Source organism: Heterodontus francisci, chromosome 4 (assembly GCF_036365525.1).
Source record: "Heterodontus francisci isolate sHetFra1 chromosome 4, sHetFra1.hap1, whole genome shotgun sequence".
Taxonomy (NCBI): Eukaryota; Metazoa; Chordata; class Chondrichthyes; order Heterodontiformes; family Heterodontidae; genus Heterodontus; species Heterodontus francisci.
This window is the reverse complement of record NC_090374.1, coordinates 105,035,494-105,058,046: the sequence shown is the minus strand read 5'-3', so window position 1 is coordinate 105,058,046 and position 22,553 is coordinate 105,035,494. Positions and strand designations below refer to the sequence as shown.

At 42.6% G+C, this 22,553-nt stretch overlaps 1 protein-coding gene and 1 long non-coding RNA gene across 6 annotated transcripts in view; one reads left to right on the top strand and one right to left on the bottom strand.

Annotated features, from left to right (window-relative positions):
• The window catches only part of LOC137368697 (uncharacterized), a 173,357-nt gene that overhangs the window by 87,707 nt on the left and 63,097 nt on the right, over window positions 1–22,553 (bottom strand). The gene's annotated exons all lie outside the window — the stretch shown is intronic.
• The window catches only part of LOC137369177 (AN1-type zinc finger protein 5-like), a 29,974-nt gene continuing 14,092 nt past the window's right edge, over window positions 6,672–22,553 (top strand). For 2 of the 5 annotated variants that reach the window (XM_068029953.1, XM_068029952.1), the window contains exons 1-3: window positions 7,915–9,776; window positions 14,336–14,493; window positions 22,383–22,488. In XM_068029953.1, coding sequence (XP_067886054.1) covers window positions 9,754–9,776; window positions 14,336–14,493; window positions 22,383–22,488 — 287 coding nt within the window. In that variant the 5' untranslated portion in view covers window positions 7,915–9,753. The other 3 variants (XM_068029957.1, XM_068029955.1, XM_068029956.1) reach the window with 3 other exon arrangements.

Below are 22,553 nucleotides of genomic sequence, written 5' to 3'. Positions count from 1 at the left end.
TAGAGATACAGCACTGAAACAGGCCCTTCGGCCCACCGAGTCTGTGCCGACCATCAACCACCCATTTATACCAACCCTACACTAATTCCATATTCCCTACCACATCCCCACCTGTCCCTATATTTCCTTACCACATACCTATACTAGGGGCAATTTATAATGTCCAATTCACCTATCAACCAGCAAGTCTTTGGCATGTGGGAGGAAACCGGAGCACCCGGAGGAAACCCACGCAGACACAGGGAGAACTTGCAAACTCCACACAGGCAGTACCCAGAATTTAACCCGGGTCGCTGGAGCTGTGAGGCTGCGGTGCTAACCACTGCGCCACTGTGCCGCCCATGAATTACAACCGATGAATTACTTTTTAAGTGTAGTCACTATTGTTAAGTGGGAAAACGCAGCAATAACAATTACATAACAATATCCCACAAACAGCCAATGATTGAATGACCAGGTAATCTGTTTTTGGTGTTGCTGGTTGACAGAGAATGTTATCCTGGACGCCAGCAAGAACTTTGCTCTTTTTCAATGGTGCCAATGGCTCTTCTACATCCATCTGAGAGGGCAGGGGGGGCCTCATCCAAAAGACAGCACCTCTGACAGTGCAGCACTCCCCTTTATGATTACAGGCTCCAAATTTCTAGAGTGGGACTTGAATTCATGACCTTCTGACTCAAAAGTGAGGGTTCTCCCACTGAGCCAAAGCTATATCACATCTACCATAATCTTTATAGTAGAAGGTTGCCTTCAATGGCAAGGGCACTATTGGAAGTAACGCTGTAATAGGTATTACAGGTACCACAACCAGGAATTAGGTTTTGTGTGGTTTGTACAAAAGAAACTGCAAGCGAAGGCTAATAAAAACAGTAAACACCAGCAATATTTGATGACCAGTTGTCATTTTGGATGGGCCGATCCCTCAGTTCTGATGAAAGAACTCATTTTCTGTTTTTATTTCAAATTTCCAGAATCCGCAGTATTTTGCTTTTGTGTTCTTTCATCTGTATGCCAGCAATGTAGTTTGTGGGCAAATGTAGCAACCAATTTGCACAACATGGTCATAAAAACAGCAAACAGTCCTTCTGCTGGCATCAGGAAAGCTCTTAAGTAGAATGTATGCATAAAGTTCACATAACTGTTTAAGTCAAGTTTGCAACTTTGGGGAAACTGCATTCATATGAAAATAACATGTTTGCAATTTCCTATTGTTGCTGAATCCAGCCCACAGCGTAAATGATCAGAATCAACACGGTATTAAACCATTTCCAACATACAAGAACTATGACAATGTTTAATGCTGACGAGTGCAAACAAAAATGATATTTTTTCTATTTCCCAAAACAGGCATCCCTTATCTTGATAAGAAATCTCACCACCATAACTGTAAACAATTGTTCCCCCTTGCAGTACTCAATGATTAAAAAGAGGCTCAGGTAACCAGTTGTTAGAACTCTCAAGCCTCACTCCAGGACCTGAATATACAATCTCTAGGATGGCACCCCAAATGCAGTACTGAGGGAGTACCTTGAGGGAGGTCTCAGCCTTAAAATAAGATTATATTGAGGCCCAATCTGCCTTCACCAGTGGTTCAGATGGATGTTAATAAACCCATGGCTGTATTGAGAAGATGAGAGTGGGAGGTTCTCTAGTGTCCTAATTAACATTTCTCTCTTGACCAACACCACCAAAAATGGATCAAATAGACATTCATCTCATTGCTGTTTGTGAGATCTTACTGTGCCCAAATCAGCTCCCATTTTTGCCTACATAACAACTGTCACTGCACTGCAAAGTAATTAATTGTATGTGATGTGCTTTGGGGCATTTGAGAGATGTGATTTGGTAATTAATCTTTTCTAAGAGTTTTGTGAAACGTATATTCCTAATCATACACTTGAGTTCTGTATTCATTAGTCTTTTGTTCTATTGCCAGTGAATCAGTGTGGTGGGATGTTAGGAAGGATAGAGTTACATCCTCCAATTTTCTCTCTTATTGTGGGTAAAACCTAACACCTATTGCACCTTCCCAATAAGTCAGTTAAGGTTGCAACTTGTCATTAGGAAAATCTTGGGCACAGGCTCACCAAGTTCTTTTTATCTTTAGTTCCTATTTCTTCATCTTAGGTTCACAGTGGCTACCACTCCAGGACAGCACAAACCAACCAACAGTACACACTGTCCTGTGAGTGAGCCTCTCGCACTCAGTTGATACATCAATAAGTACCCTTTGTGTGACATCACTTTGATCTGTTTGCAGTGCAGAGACTAACATAGTTGGGGAGGTTGGGGCTCAGTTAATTTCTACCCAAGTATTTTATCCATATTTACCACAACAAAACAAAGAACCGTTATTTGTTTTATAAAAAGGCAGAGAAAAATTTAAGTAGCTGACAAATTTCACAAGAAATATTTGTTTATCTCTAAATAGCATCATGAAAATCAACTCCATTTGCATTTATTTATTAAGATCTCTCTGCTTTCCTTCATTTATTCTGAAGTAAAGTCAGGAGAAGAGTACTTTTGCAAACAAGACAAAGTTCTGCTGCTAGGTCCCAACAATTCCAGGACGTTGGAAGTGACAGGTGACACTAGATGGCTAAAAAGTAGTAGAGTAAGCATCATAATCTGACTTTGTTTGTACAATTAGATTTAGTAATGAGTAGTTTTCCTGAATTAATCAACAATCTAATGCTAAAGGAACACTTAGATAACAGTGACCATAACCTGATTGAATTTAATATTAGGTTTGAGAGGGAAAAGGGTGAGTCATGATCTAAGGTTTTAAATTTTAGCGGAGGCAGATTTTAGAGAGATGAGGCAGAGATTAACTTCAGTAGACTGGGCAGAACTATTAATGGATAGACTACAAATGAACAGTAGGAGATGTTCAAAGAAGTATTTGGTAGAACAGGAGACCTGTATATACTCCAAAAAGGCAAGCATTTTACCTGTGTAATGAAACAACCTTGGTCAACAAGAGAAGGGAAAGATAGTAATAAAACTAAAATAAACGGCTAATATGATTGCAAAGAACAGTGGGGACTGGGAGCGATAGAAAGAACTGTAAAGGGATACACAGAAAGTCATAAAAGCTGCCAAAAGGGAATATGAGAAAAAACTTGTGAGTGGCATCAAGGTATTTACAAGTATGTTAAGAGAAAGAGGATGACTAAGAGCGATGTGGGCCTCTTAAAGACAGGCGCAGGTAATATTGTAATTGAAAATCAGGAAAGGGCAGAATTGCTAAATACATTCTTTGTATTTGTTATGACCAGGTGAGAAAGGTGTCTAGGGGTCCCTCTCAGCCTTCACCTGATCTTACTGTAACAGGGTTTTATTTTTTTAACACACTGTTTTTAGCTCCCCCTTGGTGAATCCTTGTTCACCACTTTCCAATTATAAGGCAAAGAAACTAGCACAAACAGGCTTTCTTAGGTTTAAAGAAGAAAAATAAAATTTTATTAAAACTTAAACTCTAATTCGGTTAACACCTACTGATACACGACACGCCCACGTTAGCATGTATACGCGATACCCACATGCAAATAGAGACAGAAAGAAGCAAAAGAGAAATAAAGTGGAAAGGTTTGAGGCAATATTTGAAGAGTTTTGTTACAGTTCATCGAGCTCACTGTAGGGTCCTTGATTGTAGGTAGATCTTGCTTTTCGTTGGGGCCCAGTATTCTTCTTAAACCTTGTTCATGGTAGGAGACTTTTCTCTCTTGGGTTTGATGTGTCTTCAGTGGGTTTCAGTTCCGTGAGAAAGAGATGGGAGCAGACAGGCAGGTCCTTTCAATTTAGGAGCATTCTGCTTTCTGCCAGTTCAAACCCTGTTTCTACAATTTAAAACTCCCCAAGTTGGCCAGCAGGGTGGTCACATGACTGACTGGTTTGACCAGGTCTGTTTGTGTATTGTATTGGATCAGGGGATAGCTCCTTTGTTCCAACAATGTCTGCTAATATGCAAAAATGTCTTTCCAGTCAGGGGCCTGGTAATTCCTTGTAACAGGCCTTCTCTTCTTCCCAGCAACAATTTAAAATGTAATGTCCATGTGGCGACATTAATGTGCCTCATTCTTGGCAGGTGGGGGCCTGCGTGACAGTATCCGTCTTCACAGTAGAGAATGAGGATAAGGCATCAGAGACACAAGGAAAACTAAAAATAAATAAGGAAAAGAACTTATTCAATTTACTGTAAGTTAAGGAAAGGTAATGGAGAAAATAATGAGACTAAAGATAGACAAATCTCCAATGGTTTCTATTCCAGGAGTAAAAAGAGTAAAAATAAGTAGGTGAGGAAATTGTAGAAGCTGTAGTCATGATTTTCCAAAACTCTCTTGATTCAGCAATTGTCCCCTTGGATTCGAAAATTCCCAATGTTACTGTAAAAATTAAGAAAGGTAGGAGAGATAAACTAGGAAATTAGTCTAATATTTGTTGGGAAGTTACTAGAATTTGTTTTAGGGGCGGAGGGACTGAGCATGCAACAAATATGAACTGATCAGAGAAAGCCGACACAGATATGTAAAGGGTAAGTCATGTCTAATGAACCGAGTTGAAATTTTTGAGGAGGTATCCAACATGTTAGATAAGGGAATGTCTATGAATGTTATTTCAGTGGACTTCTGGAAGGCGTTCAGTAAGGTTCTACATAACAGACAGTTAACTAAAATCAGAGCACATGGAATTGGAGGCAACCTTTTGACATGGGTAGGGATTGGTTTGGAGGTAGGGGACAGCGATTAGGGATAAAGGGTATGTACTCAAATTGGCAGGATGTGATAAATTAGCAGGATGTTCCCCAGGGATCTGTACTGGGGCCTCAGCTTTTCACTATATTTATATAAGACTTAATTGAAGGAATAGAGAGCCATATATCCAACTTTGATAACATTGTTAGGTGGCACAGTAAATAGTGTAGATGGGAGCAAAAGGTTGCAAAGGAAGATGCATAGATTAAGTGAATGGGCGAAACTGTGGGAGATGAAGTTCAATGTGGGAAAGCATAAGATCATCCACTTTTAGACTTAAATAAAAGTATTTTCTTAATGGTAAGAAGCTAGGAATTGTGAAGTAGAAGAGAGATTTAGGAGTCCAAGTACAGAGATCACTGAAAGCTAATGGACAGGTGCAAAAAACTTATTAAAATGCCAATGGAATGAAGGGGGCTGGAATACAAAAGTATGGAAGTTATGTTATAGTTAAAGCACTGGTTGGACCCTATTTAGAGCACACTTTTCAGTCTGGGCATCCCATTTCAGGAAGGATATGTTTTTTTTAACTCATTTGTGGGAGTCGCTGGCAAGGCCAGCATTTATTGCCCATCCCTAATTGCCCTTGAACAGAGTGGCTTGCTAGGCCATTTTAAGAGTCAACCACATTGCTGTGGGTCTGGAGTTATGCGTAGGCCATACCAGGTAAGGACAGCAGATTTCCTGCCTTAAAAGGCATTAGTGAACCAGATGGGTTTTTACAACAATGGTTTCATACTCACCATTAGACTAGATTTTAATTCCAGATTTATTAATTAAAATCAAATTTCACCATCTGCCACAGTGGGATTCAAACCCATGTCCCCAGAGCATTATCTCTGCTAGAGCAAACAAATTATTAGTCCAGTGACATTACCACTACACCACCTCCTCCCCCTTGGCCTTGGAAGGGGTGCAATGCATGTTCACCAGAATGATATTAGGGCCAAAGGGGTTAAGTTATGAGGCTAGGCTGCATAGAGTAGATTTTTATTCCATTGAATAAAGAAGATTAAGGGGTGATCTAATTGAGGTATTTAAACTGATCAAAGGAGTTCATAGGATAGAGGAAAACTGTTTCCTCTGGTTGGGGGGGATTACAGAACAAGGATTAAGATTAGAGCTAAAATAAAAGCACCCAAAACGTTAACTCTGCTTCTCTTTGCACAGATGCTGCCAGACCTGCTGAGTGGTTCCAGCATTTCTTGTTATTATTTAAGATTAGAGCTAGGCTGTTCAGGGGTACTGTCAGAAAGAGTAGTGGAAATCTAAAACTCTATTCCCAAAAAGGCTGTTGAGGCTAGGTCAATTGAACATTTCAAAACTGAGAGTGATAATGTTTTTGTTAGGCAAGAGTATTTAGTGTTATGGAACCAATGCAGGTAGATGATATTAAGGAACAGATCAGCCATGATCTAACTGAATGGCTTAAGGAGCTGAACTACTCCTATTTCTATATTCTTAGGATGAAAAGTGGATTGAAAGAATTTGAACAAGGATTGGTGAGAGGTGGATGTGTAGTTCCAAACATTAGAGAATGAAAGGAAGGTTAGGGATGAGGCAGTAATTTAGGTGGGCAGGGGCAGCAAAAAGCATATTTACTGCAATTTTAAAATTGGAGGAACAACAGCAGCTGATGAGAGGAAGCATTTGACTGTGTTGGGGAGCTTTGGGCAAGGAGGATTAAATGAGTAGTCAGGTGGTGGGTCTCAGAGATGTGGTCACCACAAGGGTGGAGATGGGGAGGGTGACAGCCGTAGTTTGAGGTCTCCTATTTTTAAACTAAAGCCAAATACTGAAAGAAAAAACAAACGCAAAAAACACAATCCGACATCTGTTTGTCCCAGGCCTCTGGCAGCTTTTCCCGGGACACCTGCTCTTCCGGGAAAGGAGCGAGGACACGCTGTTCCTCGAGCTGCTTCAGCGACCAATCAGAGCTCATTGGCCGCTCTCTGTGACGTCATGCGCCTCACTGAAGAAGGAAAGAACGTGATCCTGTAGTGGGTGAGCTGGGCTCAGCGATACAGGGAGTGTGGGTCAGAGTGAACCGGGCTCAGCGATACAGGGAGTGTGGGTCAGAGTGAACCGGGCTCAGCGATACAGGGAGTGTGGGTCAGAGTGAACCGGGCTCAGCGATACAGGGAGTGTGGGTCAGAGTGAACCGGGCTCAGCGATACAGGGAGTGTGGGTCAGAGTGAACCGGGCTCAGCGATACAGGGAGTGTGGGTCAGAGTGAACCGGGCTCAGCGATACAGGGAGTGTGGGTCCGAGTGAACCGGGCTCAGCGATACAGGGAGTGTGGGTCCGAGTGAACCGGGCTCAGCGATACAGGGAGTGTGGGTCCGAGTGAACCGGGCTCAGCGATACAGGGAGTGTGGGTCCGAGTGAACCGGGCTCAGCGATACAGGGAGTGTGGGTCAGAGTGAGCCGGGTGGCTCAGCGATACAGGGCGCGCGGGTCAGAGTGAGCCGGGTGGCTCAGCGATACAGGGAGTGTGGGTCAGAGTGAACCGGGCTCAGCGATACAGGGCGCGCGAGTCAAAGTGAGCCGGGTGGCTCAGCGATACAGGGCGCGCGGGTCAGAGTGAGCCGGGTGGCTCAGCGATACAGGGCGCGCGGGTCAGAGTGAGCCGGGTGGCTCAGCGATACAGGGCGCGCGAGTCAAAGTGAGCCGGGTGGCTCAGCGATACAGGGCGCGCGGGTCAGAGTGAGCCGGGTGGCTCAGCGATACAGGGCGCGCGGGTCAGAGTGAGCCGGGTGGCTCAGCGATACAGGGCGCGCGGGTCAGAGTGAGCCGGGTGGCTCAGCGATACAGGGAGTGTGGGTCAGAGTGAGCCGGGTGGCTCAGCGATACAGGGCGCGCGGGTCAGAGTGAGCCGGGTGGCTCAGCGATACAGGGAGTGTGGGTCAGAGTGAGCCGGGTGGCTCAGCGGTACAGGGCGCGCGAGTCAGTGAGGCGGGTGACTCAGCGATACAGGGAGTGCGGTGGGTGCCAGTGGCTGAGCCGAATACAAGGAGGTGGAAACGGTAAGGCCCAGATACCTTGGTGGGTGGGCGGGTTGTCCGAAGCCTCGGGCCTACGTTGTTTTTTTGTCTGTACGGCGAGCCGCCCGGGCTTGGGTAACAGGCCTGTGGGTCGCTGGTGAGGCCTAGCCCTCGGGCCTTTGTGGGGTTCGCGCGGTGAGGGACAGGCCGGACGCGAGGCTGAAGGCTTCTAGAGTCGCTGTTGGTTTTTGTTTACTCGCTAATTGTGTAGCTCTGAAGCTCTTTTGAATGGCCGAAGCCCAGAGACCGGCCACATTCTCTACCTCCTCGGTTCCTGTCTGCCCGCTGGGGTAGGACTCAGTGGTCACTCTTCCGTCGGTGCCAAGTTGTTGGTTTAGTAAACGGTGGAAAACTTTCTTATATTTTGAAAGTCTTTTTTTAAAATCTGGCCTCGGATCCTGGTTCAGGCGGTAAGAGTGAAGCTGGAAATATAAATCTAGGGCTTCCCGCTGGGATTTTAAACCTTGATTTGTTTGGGGGTGAAGGAGGGGAAACCTGTTGGACAGTCGGTGATTTTTTTTTGTTCAGTGAGTTGGACTGTTGGGTGTTTTCCACATGTTTGTTTTAAATAACGTACGTCATGTGATGTATTGAGCAATAAAATTCTTTGTTTTAACACTTTGAAGCCTAACAGATACCAGGGAATACCGTAGTTTTGGATAATATGTAATTCTGTAGTTGCTTTCCACAGCACTAGTAGATCATGGAAAGTATCTTGTGAATAATTTTTTTAAATGTATCTTAAACTGGCGGTGTATTTACCGGCACAAACCCACCCGCTGGTTGTTTTTAATGTTTGTACTGTAACACAGTACAAGTAGCAGCTGTTTTTTCATCGCTGTTGTGTGGGCCAACGATTGTAGTCACGTTGCAGTCTTGTGATGGGCAGAATTGAAATCTTTGATTCTTGTAGGGATCCATCTAAGGATAGTTAACTGTCCTTTTGCTAACTGCGGGAGCTGTGCCATCATGCAGTTATTTACACTAGCTTTGATTATTTTGCTACATAATGATTTGGGTGTGCAAATGTGAAAGTATGCTTAATTGATTTGACGGAATAGTAATTTTATTCATAACTGTAGTATTTGTAGAATGGAAGGATGGTGATATAGGTTGGATTCCTTTTTGGTTTTTAAAGAAATTGGTTTCTAAAATCAAGACTCTGGTATTGCCCTTTAATTGGAAGCTCAATTTAAAATGATTAGTCTACACATTGTACTTACACCTATGCTCTGATTACTTGTGTGCTGTTGTCATGAAACATAACATTTTGGATAGCTGTTTTCAGAGCTTGCTATCCCTCTTGTGGATGGGATGTTTTTCTTCAGATGCTTTTTAAATGCAGGTTATGTACTGGCTGTTGACTTGGTAGTCCATTACTAAAAATGGGTGTGCCCCACCTAGGACTAAAACCAGTGAATTACAGAATTTGTTTTTGTTCATCCATTATATGACCTAATTTTCAGTAGTACAGGTGCATGTCTCCGAGTATTTTTGGGCCTAGTTTTGTGCACTGAGTCATAACTTGATTATACTACTGAAGAAAATGATAGTCATTACAGTGAATCAGTATTCGTGGTATGCCGCACATGTGGTTGTCAATCATCAAGATGAGTGACATGTTTGAGGTACTGTTAGGTTTTGTTATCGATGTTTCAGTTGACAACATTGAGTTCTGATGCCCAGTCAAGTTAGAGCTGAATACAGGAAACAAATGTTTCCAGCACAAGTTGCATTTTTGGCAGACAATTGTATGAGAAGTTCTTAATTGCCATATTTCAAATGATACAGGGAGAGATGGTGCATAATGCTGTGAAATCTCTATAGAAATTCATTGTTTTCCTCATTCTGATTATTAAATGTATGGAAGGTATAGTGAAGTAAACTTGTGATTTGAGGATCTAGCTAATTAAATTTAATTCCTACTTGACAAGTTGTCGTGGAAGCAATAAATCATGACTCAGTTTTTAAAATTAAGGTAATTACAGTCTTGGACCTTTTTTTGTCAAACTGCTTCAGTAAAAAAAAAAAATCTTGCTTATGTCTCCTCCAGAAAAACAATTGTTTCAGTGACTAATGCTGACTTGTACATAAACAGCTGAAGTCAACATGACCTGTTGGAAAGCTGTGTGGGGGAGGTAGACAAAGCTAAGTCCTGAAACATTTGTTTTTCTGTTGGGTCATAATTTCTATGATCTACCACCATGTCACAAGCAGGACAGTTTCGCAATCAATTCTGATTGGGTTGAGTCAAAAATATTAGCATGCTGAAATTAAATTCCAAGTAAGGATGCAATGACTTCAATTCCTTAATATGACTTGTATTGCATATCTACATTTTGATTTAGTATTTAGATAGAGCCTTGTACAAAATGGATTATTTGTAGCTACAGTGACATGTTTACGATATGTGATACAGATTAGGAATTGAGATTCAAAAATTGGGCTTTGGCAGCACAAAAGCTTTTCTGGTATTGCTACAATAGTTGCATATTGGTCCACTTACTTTCAGTACGTTAGAGCCTCTAATTGGCTGAAAACAATAGTGTAACCTTAAGCCTTGTTCATGCACTAATTGCTTTGCTTTTGGGCCTCCTTATCTCGAGAGACAATGGATACGCGCCTGGAGGTGGTCAGTGGTTTGTGAAGCAGCGCCTGGAGTGGCTATAAAGGCCAATTCTGGAGTGACAGGCTCTTCCACAGGTGCTGCAGAGAAATTTGTTTGTCAGAGCTGTTGCACAGTTGGCTCTCCCCTTGCGCCTCTGCCTTTTTTCCTGCCAGCTACTAAGTCTTTTCGACTCGCCACAATTTAGCCCTGTCTTTATGGCTATTAGCAGCACTAATTACTGCCATAGTATTGCTGTGTGGTCTCCATGGGAAAACATTGTCCATCTCTTTTGCACAATTATAACATTTTTCATCAAATTAAACTCTGAACCTCATTTAATAGACTGTTATCCTGCCATGGTAATATGGTGGCCCTGGTCGAACCTTTTCCAGACTGACTTACCAGTTTTGTTCAAATCAAATTACTGCAGATGCTTTAAATCTGAAATAAAAAGTGCTGGAAATACTCAGCAGGTCAGGCAGTATCTGAAACATTTGTTTTTCTGTTGGGTCGTAATTTGTATGATCTGCCACCATGTCACAAGCAAGACAATTTCACAATCAATTCTAATTGGGTTGAGTCAAAAACAGCATACTGAAACTAAATCCCAAGTAAGGATGTAATGACAAGTATGACTTGTATTGTAATGTATGACTTGTGGAGAGACTAGAGTTAACATTTCAGGTCTGTCACCTGTTCTGATGAAAGGTCACAGACCTGAAATGTTAACTCTCTGCTTCTCTCCACAGATGCTACCTGACCTGCTGAGTATTTCCAGCATTTTATGTTTTATACCAGTTTTGTTAATCTGACATGATCAAATTAGTCCTGGTTTCAATGATTCTGACACTGGCTCGCAGTACTAGAAATGTTTCACGGGAATAATCTCCCATGATGTTGCTTATGGTAACCCAAAGGAATTGCAATTCTCTAGCAATAAGGGTGCATGCCAACTGCTGTTGCATAGTATGTTAGGATTTATGCTGGCATTTTGGAAAAGTAAGGTGTGTACTAGTTGGACAAAATGATCTATTTGGCAAAACTAAAAGAGGGGTGGTGTTTAGATGAGCTAAGTGGTCCTAGTCAATAGTAGCACTAGAATAGGGAGCAGTCCTGTTACATTGCACCAAATAGTAGAACCTGGGGTTTGGCAGAACTGACGAGTGAAATGAGAGATTTGAGCCACACTATCAAGAGGGGTATTCTTGGATCTGATGAATTGATTGGTTCCTGGGTGCATATGATTCTCAGCAACACAGTTTGCCTTTACCAAGGTGATTCATGGGACAATAATAGGGAAAAAAGTTGGCCCCAAGCCAAAAGAGGCAATATTGGGTGGGGGTAGGTGACCAACAGCTAAATTGAGTATGTTAGAGATTCTGGGAAAAGTAGAGGTGTCTAGAGGGAAAATTCCAGAGCTTGAGGCCTAGATGGTAAAATGTAGAGCTGCTAGTGGTGGCGTGAAGGGAGTGGGGGATGTGTAAGAGGAACAGAGTTCCTGGAGGGTTGTAGGACTGGAGGAGGTTGAAGATGGATACGGACAAGGTCGCTATTAAAATCCCTCATGAGAATTTTAAATGAGATGTTGGACCAGGAGCTAGTGTGTGTCAATGAGCACAGGGATGATGGGTGAATGGAGCTTGGTGCAAATCAGGATACTGACAATTTTGGGTGAGCTCAAGTTTATGAAGGGTGAAACCTGCTGAGCAGAGCTTTGGAATAGTTGAATCTAAGGTGGTAGCATGGATAAGGCATTTAGCAGCAGGTGGGCTGTAGCAGAATGGAATTGGACAATGTTACAATGTAGCAGTAGGTGGTCTTCTGATACAAGGTTGGAATTTTAGCACCAGGGTCAAATGGGGCATTGGAGTCATGAATGCTAATTAAGCCTGAGAATGGCTGTGGAGGGGGTATGGAATTGGTAGCTAACCGTTTGTGTTGGGTACCCAAGACTATTTCTTCAGCCTTCCTGATGGAGGGAATTGTGACTTATCCAGGACTGAATGCCGAGTAGACTGACAAAACAGAGGTTGAGTAGAGCTGGACATCACTAATTTACACTTGGAACTTGACATTTTGTCCTTTACGGCTGAGGGACAGCGTGTAGATGAGAAATGGGGCCAAGGATGGGTCCTTGTGGGATTCCAGATGCAAGAGCAGGGAGAGAAGCCATTTCAGGAGATGTTCTAGCTAGTTAGGCAAGAATGTACCCAGAGGAGGGCAATACCACTCAGTTGGACAACGAGATGCATTGGAGAAAAATGGTGCACTCAACCATGTCAAAGGCTGCAGAGAACTCAAAGAATTAGGAGGTTAGTGGAGGATGTCTTATGTGATTGTGATGCTATGTTGCGGCAAAAACCTAACTAAGGGTTCAAACGGAATTGTGTGAAAATGGGCACAGGTTTGGAAGATGGAAGCATAATGAAGCACTTTGAAGAGGTGAGGGAGGTTGCAGATTGGGTTGTAAATTGCAAGGATTGAAGGAACAAGTTTTTTTTTGATGATGGGGTGGTGACAGCAGATTTTGGGGCCATTTTCAGTGGCAACTAGCATGGGGGCCAGGTGGGGAGCATTGAGTGTTTTAGCGGGTGTAAGCATCCAGAGAGCAGGATGGGGGGTCTTTTGGATGTTGATGGGTTGGAGAGAAGCTACAGAAAGATGTTGGTTCAGGGTTAGGGCAGGGGCTGTCAAATTATGTTTATATTTATTGTTTAAATATTTGAGAAAATGCTCAAGGATGAGGAGTTGCTTGTGACACTTTCGGAAGTAAAGCATGAATATCTTTAAAAGTTTAGTTGAGCATCACCAAATTTATTGGTTTGTTAAATCATTTGCAAAATAATTCTGGTGTGAGCAGGCACAATTTTTGAAAAATCAGTAATATTTAGGATTTGAACGAAGGATACAACACATGTGCAAGAGTACAGTTTGGTATTTGAAGTGGATTTCTTGATTCTTGGCCTTTGATTAAAAGCCAACAATCAAGATCCACTTTGGATACAAAACTGTACACTCTGCTCATCTATTGTATGTTCTGTACAATTCACAGGTTACAGTACAATATCCTCCTTGGAGTGTCTATTTTGCAAGTTTATTTCAGCTGACTGCTTTGCTGCATCTTGGAAGATTGTACACTTTGTTGCAGGCAGCTGAGCATGCAATCAAGGCTTTGGTCAAAAATAAAGTCCAAACCTAGGTTTTTGAGACTCACTAAGACCGTAATTGTGAAATGTGACTTTCATTTAAACGTCTCTATTTTGGGCAAGAGAAATGTGGGTGGGGTGGAGCAGGTAATTTTCAAGAAAACATTGATTCAGTTTGGTTTACTATTCATTGTCTTTCAAGATTATTTTTAAAGTTAGTTTTCCACTGGTGGTTTGCTAGCAGCTTTCCTTGATTTTGATTCTAATGTTCCCAACCTCCAGTTCTGATTGGTTCAAAGTAAAACAGCAGTAAATCAATAAAATGTGATTTAAAGAAGCATTACAGAAGTGATACTTGGTGTGTGCTATATGCAGGACTTTATATAGTTGCATATAATCTAAAATAGCTATGATCTGAATCAGCTCGTGAGGCCTTTTTAACTGCCATATCTAATGGTGATTTGAGAGGGATTCATAGCTCACATAATTCACTCAGCTTGCAAAATGTACACTCCAAGGAGGAAGTTTTCTACTGTAGCCTAAATTGTGTAGTGCATATTAAAATGAGATTTGAAAGACCTAAAATATGCACTCTATTACATGGTGATTAAATTCTATTGCTGTAAGATGCGAAGGTTGTATACAAAATTCTTTGAATTTGCTACCAGATTCATGTTTTCAGTTTAATCTCAGCCTTGAAACATTTGTCTAAAGATGACATTTAATCTCACAATTGCTATGATCGATCCTATACATAATGTGCTTTTTCTTTTGTCCATGCAGAAACAGTATGGCTCAAGAAACCAATCAAACTCAAGTGCCTATGCTGTGCACAACTGGTTGTGGGTTTTATGGAAATCCTAGGACAAATGGAATGTGTTCAGTGTGCTACAAGGAACACTTACAAAGACAGCAAAATGGTGGCCGAATGAGTCCAATGGGTAGGATAACTCGTTTTCTTCTCCCTCCCAAACACCATGCTGTTATGTGAAAAGTAACTTTATTCTTGCTGATGTAACGATTTGTGATGCATGCTGTTTCCAGTTGGCCTGAATATTACCAACTTCAAAAACTGGACAAGTTGGGAAAATTTAGAAAGACGAGGAATGGGACCTTGGCTTGAGTCCTGATATTTCTGGTAATTAACAGTTTCAAATAATGCACAAATGCTATAGGGAGGGTGGGGGGTTGCAGGGGGAGGAAGAGGGAAAAACAACCCTATGTGACTTTTATACACAAGACATTTCGTGCCTGATTTTTCTTGTACAGAAGCTTCTGGATACAGCACTTTATAAAATCTGGACCATCCAGTCCAAAACTGAGTAAGTGGCAACTTTAGACAAGGGTAGAACCTTGCCAATAATTAGACTTCCAAAAAGACCATAATTTTTATAATTTCCGAAATAGTTTATGAAGAGATTGTTCTTTTTAGGTGCTTTTTAAATGTTCCTGTTAGAAATATATAGTGCAAAAGGAAGCAATTAGCCCAAAAAAGTCTGTCCTGGCTGTTTTGGAATAGCAACCAGTTAGTCCCACGCTCCTGCTCTTGATATCCCTGCAATGTTTTCCTCCCTCATTTATCCAATTCCCTTTTGAAGGCTCCTATTGGATCTGTATTCTCTACCATTACCCTACCAGGTAGTGTATTCCAAATCCTAACCAGTTGATGAATCTGTGCCCTGTGGTTAACAACCTTACATCTAGAAAATTTTTCATTACCCTCTGAATCCTTCATAATTTTAAACACCCATCAAATCTCCCCTTAACCTTCTGTGCTCCAAGGCGATCAGCCCCAGCTTCTCCAGTCTATCCACATTATTGTAAATCCCTCATCTCTGAAACCATCCTCTTTAATCTCTTGGATACATTCTGCAAACCTTCACATCCTTCCTAAAGTATCATGCCTAGAATTAGACAAAGTACTCGAGGTGGGGTTGAACTAATGTCTTATAGGTTTAGCATAACCTTCTGGCTTTTGTACTCTATGCCTCAATTTATAAAGCCCAGGATCCCATATGCTCTATTAACTGCTTTGTTGAGTATTCCTGTGACCTGCAAAGATGTGTGCAAGCACAACTTTCTCTCTCGCACCCCCCCTTTTTAAAACTCTATAATTTAGCATGTTTTGTCTCTTACTGCCAAAGTAAATCATCTGTTTTTGTGTTAAATTTCATCTATGCGATTCCCATTCCACCAACCTGCCTACGTCCTCTTGCCGCCTATTATGCTCTTCCTCAGTGTTTACTACACTTTCCTATCCTGAGTGGCGTGAAACAGGGCTGTGTTCTCGCACCTACACTGTTTGGAATCATCTTCTCCCTGCTGCTCTCACATGCGTTCAAGTCTTAAGAAGAAGGAATTTTCCTCCACACAAGATCGGATGGCAGGTTATTCAACCTTGCCCATCTAAGAGCGAAGGGAGCTCCTCTTTGCTGACGATGCTGCATTAACATCCCACACAGAAGAGTGTCTGCAGAGACTCATCGACAGGACTGCGGCTGTCTGCAACGAATTTGGCCTAACCATCAGCCTCAAAAAAACGAACATCATGGGACAGGACGTCAGAAATGCTCCATCCATCAATATCGGCGAACATGCTCTGGAAGTGGTTCAAGAGTTCACCTATCTAGGCTCAACTATCACCAGTAACCTGTCTCTCGATGCAGAAATCAACAAGCGCATGGGAAAGGCGTCCGCTGCTATGTCCAGACCGGCCAAGAGTGTGGGAAAATGGCACACTGACACAGAACGCAAAAGTCATCAAGCCTGTGTCCTCAGTACCTTGCTCTACGGCAGTGAGGCCTGGACAACGTATGTCAGCCAAGAGCGATGTCTCGATTCACTCCATCTTTGCTGCCTCTGGAGAATCCTTGGCATCAGGTGGCAGGACCGTGTCTCCAGCGTGGAAGTCCTCAGCAGCCAACGTCCCCAGCATATACACCCTACTGAGCCAGCAGTGCTTGAGATGGCTTGGTCATGTGTGCTGCATGGAAGATGGCAGGATCCCCAAGGACACATTGTACAGTGAGCTCGTCACTGGTATCAGACCCACCGGCCGTCCATGTCTCCGCTTTAAAGACGTCTGCAAACGCGACATGGAGTCCTGTGACATTGATCACAAGTCGTGGGAGTCAGTTGCCAGTGATCGCCAGAGCTGGTGGACAGCCATAAAGGTGGGGCTAAAGAGTGGCAAGTCGAAGAGACTTGGATGTTGGCAGGAAAAAAGACAGAAGAGCAAGGGGAGAGACAGCTGTGTAACAGCTTTGACAACCAATGTTATCTGCAGCACCTGTGGAAGTGGCGCAGTGGTTAGCACCGCAGCCTCACGGCTCCGGCGACCCGGGTTCGATTCTGGGTACTGCCTGTGTGGAGTTTGCAAGTTCTCCCTGTGACCGCGTGGGATTTCGCCGTGTGCTCTGGTTTCCTCCCACATGCCAAAAGACTTGCAGGTTGCTAGGTAAATTGGCCATTATAAATTGCCCCTAGTATAGGTAGGTGTTAGGGGAATTGAGGGAAGGTGGGGATGTGGTAGGAATATGGGATTAATGTAGGATTAGTATAAATGGGTGGTTGATGGTCGGCACAGACCTGGTGGGCCGAAGGGTTTCAGTGCTGTATTTCTAAATAAATAAAAAAATAAATTGGCCTTTATAGCCACTCCAGGCGCTGTTTCACAAACCACTGACCACCTCCAGGCGCTTACCTATTGTCTCTTGAGTCAAGGAGGCTGAAGAAAGAAGTTGCATGTCATCTGCAAATTTTAAAATTGTGCCCCGTACCCCCAAGTCCAAGTTAATATACATCAAAAATAGCAGTGGTCCTAACACTGAACCTTGAGGGATCTCCAACATATACCTTCCTTTAGTCCCAAACAAAACAGCCATTCACCACAACTCTTTTCTACGCATTGGCCAATTTTGTATTTATGCTGCTACTGTCCCTTTTTAATGCATGGGCTTCAATTTTGCTAACAAGCCTAATAGAATCGCAATAGTTTTTGCAGAAGGAGGCCATTCAGCCCATCGTGTCCACACTGGCTCTCCAAAAGAGCAATTTCCTCAGTTCCATTCCCCTGCCTTCTCCCCATAACCCTGCATATTCTTCCTTTTTGTATAACTGTCTTAATTCCCTTTTGAATGCTTCAATTGAACAATGTGGTACTTGGAGTCATTGGCTTCCTTCTGTGCCATAAATGACATTCATCCCATCAAGTCCATGCCGGCTCTCCACAGAGCTATCCAGTCAGTCCCACTCTCGTGCAACAGAAGAAAAGGGGTAAGTGGTTTTCAGGTGAGGTGGAGTTTCGGGGTTCACAGTAAATGCGTTGAATTCTCTGAAGTCAAGTTCTTGGTTGCAGGCCTACAGTGTTGTAGATTTCCCTATTGGTTGAATGTTCAGTTTGAAGACAGAGGGTCACTTCTAACTTCACTGCTGCATATGTTTAAAAATGTAGAATTTACAGCAGGCCACCTCCCTTTTTGGCTTGCTGGATTTTCTCCTAGTTATTAGCTAGACAAGCTTCTTGGTGCTTTCTGGGTTGATAGCTCTCCAGAGAGCTACTTTAAAGGTCAAAATGGTCTTGCAGCTTGCTGCTGCTGGGATACATAGCTCTCCTTCCCACAGTGACCCAGGATGGGGCTACTTTACATCTTAGTTTCAGAAGAACCCATTCAATTTGGGAATGTTTCAGGATGGGTGTAGTTGACGCCTATCAACCTGATTAGACATCCTTTGTTCTGAACAGTGTGGCAGTGTTCGAATAATTGTGCGTCCATCTTCTGTGACATTTACCATTTTTTTGTAAAGTCAATTTTTATAACTCTTCAGTTTCTGTATTCATTGCATCTCTTGTAAGCTTGACAAGCATAATAGCTGTTATTGTTACTTGCCTCCAACCAAATAATTCTTCCACCACTATAGTATTTCCTTAATCAAAACTGTTATCACTCCTTTTTACCTTTCCTATCTTTCTTGAATATCCAGTGTTAAGGAATAATTTTTTTTCAGCCAGTTCTGTTTATCACCACTAGATCATATTCCCGCATTGCTATTTGCACCTGCTTTTTGTCAGCTGTGGCTCAATTGGTAACCCTCCTAAAATCAGAAGGTTGTGGATTCAAGAATCATTTGAGACTTGGACATAAATATGGACTGACACTCCAGTGTAGTACTGAGGAGTGCTGCACTATTGGAGGTGCTGTTTTTCAGATAAGACATTAAACCGAGGCCCTATCTGCCTCTCTGGTGGATGTAGAAGATCCCGTGCCACTCCTTTGAAGAAGGAAAAGGGGAGTTATCCCCCATACCCTGGCCAATATGTGTATCTCTTTCAACAGCACAAAACACAATCTGGTTATTGCATTGTTTGGGGGAGCTTACTGTTTGCAAATTGACTGTTACATTTTCTACTTCGCCAAAGTGACTACATTTCAGAAGTAGTCATTTGCTGTAAAGCACTTTGGGACATCCTGAGATAGTGAAAGGCAGTATATAAATGCAAGTCTTTTTTTTTTTTGTGGATTGCCAACTTCAATAACGACACTTTGTGCATCTACACACATGCATTCCATACCTAACCTGGACCTCTTGTATTTTCTGATTCCCACTTAATTCTATACTTCGAACTCTAGCTATCTCTCTTCCAGTCCTCTGTGTGCCTTGTTTCTACTTTTTAATGCAACATCTTGGTGCCCAAACCCCTGCCAAATTAATTTAAACCCTCCACCACAGCACTTGTCAACCTGCTGACAAGAATATTAGTCCCACTTCTGTTCAAGTGGAACCTGTCAATCTTGGGCAGATCCCTCCAGCAGACTGGTCCCAGTAATCTGAAGCCCTTGCTCCTGCACCATGTTTCCAGCCATGCATTTACCTGCCATATCTTCCTATTTCAGCTCCCACTAGCACAAAGTACTGGGTATAATCCAGCAATTAGTACCTTTTTTGAAGTCCTGTTTTTTAATTTCCTCAGCTCCTTAAACTCTCTGCAGGGCCTCAACCATATTCCTCACTGTTGCCTCTGACATGGACCATGACTTCTGGCTGTTCCCCTTCTCCCTGCAGAATATTCTGCACCCTCTGATGTCTCTTGCCCTGGCAGTAGGGAGGCAACGCACCATACATAGACATGTCTGCCCCCCTGACCCCATCAAATTCCCCAATTGCTACTGCATTACTACACTTTGCAGTACCTCACCCAATGCAGTCCTTTGCCTTGTGGTGCCAGGATCAGGACTCTGCTCCTTTTTGAGGTGGTCACCCTCATCAGTATTCAATGCTGAATATCTAAGTATGCCACATTCCAAAAAGATTCCTGCACTGTTTGCCTCTTGCTACCCTACAGGGTGGCTATCCACTTTCTGTTCTGAAGAAAACTAAGGTCTATTTCAGCACAGTTCCAAAGAGGGTGAAGGAGCAGAGGGACTTCACCTCAAGGGCAATTAGGGATGGGCAATAAATGCTGGCCATGCCAGTGACACCCACATCCCATGAATGAATGTAAAAAAATGTGAAGTAATATGCACAAATTGTTGGAGACAGGGCTGGTTGAGAAGGCAGTTAATGAGGTGTATGGAATCCCAGCCTTTATCAATAGAGGCATAGAGTACAACAGCAAATAAGTGATAAAATAGTGGTTTGGCCTCAACTGGAGTATTGTGTCTATTTCTGGGTGTCACACGTCAGGAAGTGAAGACATTATAGAGGGTGAAGAAAATATTAATGAAAATGGTTCTGGGGATGAAGAACTTCAGTTATGTGGATAGTTTGGTGAAGCTGGCGCTGATCTTGGAGAAGAGAAGGTTGAGAGGAGATTTGATAGAGGTGCTTAAAATCATGAAGGGTCTGGACAGTAAGGAGGTGCTATTTCCATTGGCAGAAAGAGTTAAGAACCCAAGGACACCAATTTAAGGTGATTGACAAAAGGTGAATCTGTGACATGAAAACCTTTTTTTAATGCTGTGAGTGGTTATGATCTGGAATGCACTGCCTGAGTGGAGGGAGGCAGATTCAATTGTGGCTTTCAAAAGGGATTTGGATAATTATCTGAAGAGAAGAAATTTGCAAGTGTGGGACTAGCTGAGTTGCTCTTCGAGAGCTGGCATGGACACAGTGGACTGAATTGACTTTTTCTGTGCTGTAACCATTCTGAGCATCAAGCACTCTCGGGTTATTTATGCATAATCTAGGCTGACGCTCTAGGGCAAAACAAGAGACTTTCATGTATAACCTTGGGACATTTCAACGTGCTTTAAAGCCAATGAGGTACTTTTGAAGTGTAGACACTTGTAATTTAGGAAATTGTGGCAGTCAGTTTGCACACTGCAAGCTCTCTCAAACAGCAATTTGATAATTATCAAATCTGTTTTTAATGGTATTGGTTGAAAGATAATAGTGGTCAGGAGAGATATAGGAAGAGAACTCTAGCTTGGGGGCTAAATGGATGAAAATGTGGCCTCAACTGTTGGGTCGGGGGATTTTGAGATGTGCAAAAGGCTGGAGGATGTTGAGCAACATATTGATGAAGTGATTTTTAAGGAGCAACCCTTAAGCTAATAATGCAGGGGTGGGAATAGAAGTCATTGGAGAGGTTCCAGCTACAGTTGTATAAATAATGAAACAGTGGGCTCTGTTTCAGTGAGCTGGACGTTAAAGGAGGGTGGTGTGCTCAGTCGCATCAAAGGCTACAGAGCAGTCAAGAAGATATAGTGCACAAAGTTGGCAATGTTGCTTCTAAATTTCTGGAGACGTTTGTGTTTTCAGAGTGTTAAGGCAGCAAAATAAAGTAAAATTAAATAGCCTGCAGTCACAGCTAAAATCACTTTTCAAACTTGATTTGCCTTAAGTTACAAGAGGGTGAAATTCTGTACTACGAAAGCAAAATACTGGAGATGCAGGAAATCTGAGATAAACCGAAAGTGCTGGAAATACTCCGTTCAAGTGGCATCTGTGCAGAGAGCAACAGACTTGAAATGTTAACTCTGCTTCTCTCTCCACAGATGCTGCCTGACATGAGTACTCTGTTTTTATTTCAGATTTCCAGCATCTGCAGTATTTTGCTTTTATTAACAAAGTTTTATGACCTTTCATCAGAACTAACAAGAAGTTGAGATGTAACATGTTTTAAGCAAGTGCAGAGGAAGGAAAGAACAAAGTAAAAGTGCAATTAAGTGTCATGAGGAAAATCTTCACGCAGCAAGTCATTAGGATCTGGAATGCATTACATGAGTGTGATGGAGGCAGACTCAATTGAGGCATTCAAAAGGGAATTAGACTTTTCTGAAAAGGAAGAGTGCAAGGTTATGGGGAGAAGGCAGGAGAATTGCATTAGATTAATAGCTCATTTAAAGAGCTGGTGCAGACAAGATGGGCCAAATGGCCTCCTGCACTGTAAGAATTTGGTAATTCTGACAAAAGGGAAGGTCTGATGGGGTGGATGGCAGGAGTGCATAAATGACTATGATTGCAAGGCAAAGGGGATGGTAATAGGGCAAATGAAATAAAAGATGGGTCCAGAGGAACTGAACTGATTTTACAGTTTGGCATGACCTGCATCTGGGTTTGTTATCTTTATATCCATTGTTCTCTTGTATAAGAGAGCCTTGCCACCTATTCTTTGTGCCTGGACTGGTGCATATGTGACCCATGTAACCAGCATCGTGTCTAATACAAGGGCAGATTTGCTTCTAACTGAATTGGAATTGGCCATATATACATGGACAAGATATATTCCTGCATGCTTTCCCACTACACACTTCTTGCAGATTGCTTTTCATTTTAGTGGGAATAAGAAAATGCAGATAGTTGACTGACATTCAGTTTCAATTTTTAGGTGCAGCTAGTAATTCCAGCAGCTCCAGCTCAGACTTTGCTCAAGTCCCGCGAACGGAAGGCTTTAAATCTGAAGGCGCCTCCATCAATGTAACTGTCAAAGCAAAGTAAGTCTAATGAATCAATACCTTGCCAGACTGTCCACTTAAGTGCCATTGTGTGAGCCTTGTAC